This window comes from Berghia stephanieae, chromosome 9 (genome assembly GCF_034508935.2).
Source record: "Berghia stephanieae isolate SIO BIC M18660-M18661 chromosome 9, UCSD_Bste_1.3, whole genome shotgun sequence".
Taxonomy (NCBI): Eukaryota; Metazoa; Mollusca; class Gastropoda; order Nudibranchia; family Aeolidiidae; genus Berghia; species Berghia stephanieae.
This window is the reverse complement of record NC_088368.1, coordinates 10,827,889-10,832,888: the sequence shown is the minus strand read 5'-3', so window position 1 is coordinate 10,832,888 and position 5,000 is coordinate 10,827,889. Positions and strand designations below refer to the sequence as shown.

Below are 5,000 nucleotides of genomic sequence, written 5' to 3'. Positions count from 1 at the left end.
AAAGACACGCCCTTTGCTGTGATATCTTACATCTTATTGGTGGAGAAAAAGACTCGGTATTACTAAGCCTTGGAAAGGGTGGCTCTTTGAGAGAAAATCAACTCTCGTTTTGAATGTGTCACTGATGGTTGCATTTTAAAACTTGAAATTTATATAACTTATCGTCAATGTTTATGTTGAATTATTATGTTTTCATGTAGAAAAATGATTGTAGTTTCTGAAACAACCAAAAACTGAAATTTGATAATTTTGACCATTTCCACTTTAAAATCGGTTTTCTTCGTTTTCCAAATCCCGACTTAATACCGCTTCGAGGCGGAGGGTCACATATGTTAGAATACCCCTGTGCATTTTCCAAACTGTCAATTCGAAATGTTTTTTTTATTGGAGTTCAGTCTTCGATGTGTTGGCGTAAAAATTCAGTTAAGTCTTGCCTCCTGGATTGAAGTATTTTTGATTATTTAATAATTTAAAAAAAATTGTTTTTCTAAATATATTCACTATTTTCTCTTCTTAAAAAAAATCCTTATGTCTCCTCTTTTTACAGCTACGCAAAGAATATGGGGGTTTCTCTCTCCCCGAATTCCCAAAGAAAAAATTGCTTGCCCTTTCTCCTGCAGAAGTAGAACAGCGTCGGATGGCCCTGGAGCGATACATTCAACTCGGTAAGTGGGAAAATGTTCTTAGATAATAATGTGAAAATTTTCCCATTTACTCGTGTAGGTAGAAGTTTTTCTTTAAGATGCTTTTTTTTTTTCATTTTCTTTTCTATCTTTTTTTGTTTTGTTTTTTTCTCTGAATTTGAACCCAAAAGATATATTTTATTATCATGTTTGGTAGAATTTTAAATGTTATTTTTACACCCAGAGAGTGCAGTATTTTCTAGAGACATAATATGATATCTACATTGCCACCCAATCACTCAACCAACCCTGGATGGACAGAGGTCAGAGGGATCAGAAAAAGCCTGGGTAGATTTGGAGACCGATTCCATTCCCTTAGCCTGAGTCAAATGTTCTACCAATCCAGTTACCAAAAACTCCATTATATTAATAATTATAAATACCATTTCTATAACGCATAGTGGTGCTCTTTGTGCTTTAAAAAACTAGAGTATTCATATAGTGCAATATCCACTAAATGTGCTCAAAGCACTTTACAAGGGGCTCCCAGCAATGCTTAACATGTAGGATGAGACAACACTGTTTACAACTGGGTACTCATTCTACATCAGAGTACAGTGAGAGAAAGTCAGTAAAGAGCCTTTTCCAAGGACTCAACCACGCGCTGTTCAGAACGGGTCTCGAACCCTGGACCTTCCATTCCGAGACTACATAGCCACTTATTTGATCAAAAATAAACTTGGCTTATTGTGATGTTGTACTATTTCACAGACTAGAGATAGAGAGGCCAATCTTCTGCCATCTGTTTGGATTTCAAGTGATGTAGAAACATGTTTTACTGTTTATATTATTGGCTGGAGAAGTGTTTTGAGCCCAAAACGTTATGTGAAATGTATTTTATTTTCTTCTTTAAATCTGTTCTATTCATTTTTATCAAATCAATCAATGCCTTTTTCACCCTGGGTCAGGGTATAGGCCACAGACAAACAGTTTCCATCCTTCTCTATCCTGAGCCAACTTTTTTATCTCATTCCAGGTCTTACCACTTCTCTGTATATCAGCTTCTTTAATTCTTCTCCATGTTCCTCGTGGCCTTCCCCTTGATCTTCTGCCCTGAGGGTTCCAGTCCAATACTTTCTTTGTTATAGTTGAGTCATTCTTTCTAAGCGTGTGTCCAATCCACCTCCATCGTCTTCTTCCTATATCCTCTCCCACTTGTTTCTGCTGTGTTCTTTTCCATACCTCTTCATTTTTTATTCTATCCATCCATTTTATTCTGAGTAGCTTACGCATGCACCTGTTTACGAAAATCTGTACCCTCCTTATACATGCCTGTGATGCGTTCCAAGTTTCACATCCATACAGTAGGACAGACTTCACGTTTGAGTTGAAAAGTCTTAGCTTTAGTTGAAGGGAGATATCTTTAGTTCTCCAAACTCTGTTCAAAGATATGAATGCAGCCTGTGCCTTTCCTATTCGTGCTTTCACCTCTGCTTCCGTGCCTCCATCCTTGTCAATTATACTTCCGAGATAGCAGAAAGTGTCTATATCTTCGAGTTCCTGATCTTTTAGTTTGATCTGCTCCCTTTGACGCGTACCTTTCCTCAAGACCTTTGACTTTGCAGGGTGAATTCTTAGACCAATTGATTCCGAGAGGCTTTTTATAATTTTGGTTTTTGCTTGCATCTGGTCCTGGGTGTGGGACAAAAGAGCCAGATCATCTGCAAAATCCAGATCATCCAACTGTGTCCAGGGGGTCCACTGTATCCCATTTCTTCTCCCTTTGGAGGTTTCCTTCATTAGCCAATCAATGGCAAGGATGAACAGGAATGGAGAGAGCAAGCATCCCTGCTTGACACCAGTCTTAATTTCAAAGCTGTCAGTAAGCTGATCTTCATGTACAACCCTGCAACTTGATCCTTCATACATTTCCTTAATGAGGTTTACTATCTTTTCAGGGAGTCCATAATGTGCCAGAATTTTCCACAATGTTGCTCTGTCAATACTGTCGAAAGCCTTCTCGTAATCCAGAAAGTTGACAATAAGAGGAGAGTTCCATTCTATAGACTGTTCCACTATGACTCGCAGAGAGGCAATCTGGTCGGTGGTTGAACGGTTTTTCAGAAAACCTGCCTGTTCGTCCTGCAGTTTAGCATCTGTTGCATTCTTCATTCTCTCTAAAATAATACGGTTGAAAACCTTTCCTGGGATAGAAAGAAGAGTGATTCCTCGATAATTATTACAATTACTGAGGTCCCCTTTCTTTGGAAGCTTGATAAGATGTCCTTCCTTCCAATCCTTTGGGAATATCCCGTCATTCCAGATTCTCTCAAATAGTGGGTGCAGGGCCACAGCATTTCTTTCCGCATCAACTTTTAGAGCCTCTGGTGGAATCTGGTCTGGTCCAGCAGCTTTCCCCCTTTTCATCTTGTTAATGGCACTCACAATCTCTGCTATCGATGGTGGATCACAGCTAATTGGTAGCTCATTCCTTGCAGGCAAAATTTCTGGCTGGTTGTCTGGTGGTGGTCTGTTCAGAAGGCAGTTGAAATGTTCCCTCCATCGTTCAGATTGAGCCTCTTTTCCAAAAATAGTTTTCCCATCTTTGTCTTTGACTGGTACCTCTGGTTTCCCATATTTTCCAGCAAGTGTCTTGGTAGTTTGATAAAGGATCCTCATGTGTCCTCCAGTCGCTGCTGCTTCTGCTTTCTCTGCAAGTCTGTTCATGAATGCTTCCTTGTCTTTCTTCACAGATCTTTTGACTTCCTTAGCTATGGCTCGATAATGCTCTTGTGCATCCAGTCTTGAAGCCCTTGTTCGGCTTGCATTCACTTGTTCCTTCCTTGTTCTCCTCTTTTCAATAAGGTCCAAGGTGGTTGGACTTATCCATTCTTTATGTTCCGATTTCTTTACCCCAATACTCGTGGCAAGTTGTTATGTAGACTTCCTTGATCTTTGCCCAATGTGACTCTACATCTATGTCCTCCTCGAGCTCAGTAAGAGGTTGGAATCTATTACTCAATTGTAGTTTGAATTCCTCATTCTTTTCCCCATCAAGTGCATTCACCTCGAATTTTCTTCTTGTATGTGATCTGGCCCCGTGTTTTCTGAGTCGGAGCTTAAGCTTTGCCAATAGCAGGTGATGGTCTGATCCAACATCTGCCCCTCTCCGTACTGTCACATCTTCCAATGAACGTCTGAATCTACGAGAGATACAAAAATGATCAATCTGATTCTCTGTCACACCATCTGGTGAGACCCAAGTTGCTTTGTGGATCCTCTTATGGGGGAACACTGATCCTCCAATCACCAAACTGTTGAATGCACAGAAATTTGCAAATCTCTCACCATTATCATTCATTTCTCCCATGCCATGACGTCCCATGATACCTTCATAGCCTACGTTATCCTGTCCCACTTTTGCATTAGCATCTCCCATCAATATGTTGATGTCTTTCCTTGGCAACTTGTCAATGACTTGTTGTAGCAGACCATAAAATGTATCTTTGTCCTCATCTGTTGCATCATTTGTTGGGGCATAGATCTGTACAATGTTCAAGCTGATCTTCTTACTCCGTGTTGTAAAGGACGCCATGATGATCCTTTCTCCGCATTGTTCCCATCCTCTCAGTGACTTCTGGGCAAACTTGCTTAGAATTATTCCTACTCCTGTGTATGAATCCCGTCCCTCTCCCTGAATATAAAATCTTCTCCCCAGACTTGAGGTGTTTCTGTCCGGATTGTATCCAGTGGGTTTCGCTTACTCCAAGTATATGCAGCCTGTATCTTCTCATCTCAGTCACAACTTGAGAGCTTTTTCCTGCTTCATACATGGTGCGAACGTTCCACGACGCAATTCGAAGCTGCTTGTTTGGCGAAGACGTCATCGGGTCAGCAGAGTCCTTTTGGCTTTGTCTGTTGTCCTTCATAAATTCTGTAATTCCAGAAACTCTTCGGTCGCCCAAGCTAAAAAAGGGATTTGGTTTGTCTGTCTGTGTTTCTGTAACGGTTTGAGTTTAACGGAAAGGGGTGTTAACCCTTTGCCAACCCCCAACCTGGAGGACCAGGTGACTCAAAGATGGGGGAATCACACACCATTAGTCGCCTTTTACGACACGCTGGCTTGGCGTTGGGCTATTCTTGACCCTCTCAGTTGAGGGACCCCGGACACCACACGGGGTATTCATTTTTTAAAATTTTTTTTTTTTTTTAAATTTTTTTTTTTTCATTTTTCAAAAAAAAAAAATAAATAAAAAAAAAAAAAAAAATTCATTTTTATACTTTACTTTTAACAATTATCTGTGATGTGAGGCTATGTGGTCTAGTGGAATGACACTCGCTTTTGGATCGGAAGGACCTGGGGTCGAGCCTCTCTCG

At 40.4% G+C, this 5,000-nt stretch overlaps 1 protein-coding gene across 1 annotated transcript in view; it reads left to right on the top strand.

Moving 5' to 3' along the window:
• The window catches only part of LOC144979669 (sorting nexin-17-like), a 73,534-nt gene that overhangs the window by 3,869 nt on the left and 64,665 nt on the right, over positions 1–5,000 (top strand). The window contains exon 3 of the mRNA XM_078926517.1: positions 548–665. Coding sequence (XP_078782643.1) covers positions 548–665 — 118 coding nt within the window. The remainder of the gene's footprint in view (positions 1–547; positions 666–5,000) is intronic.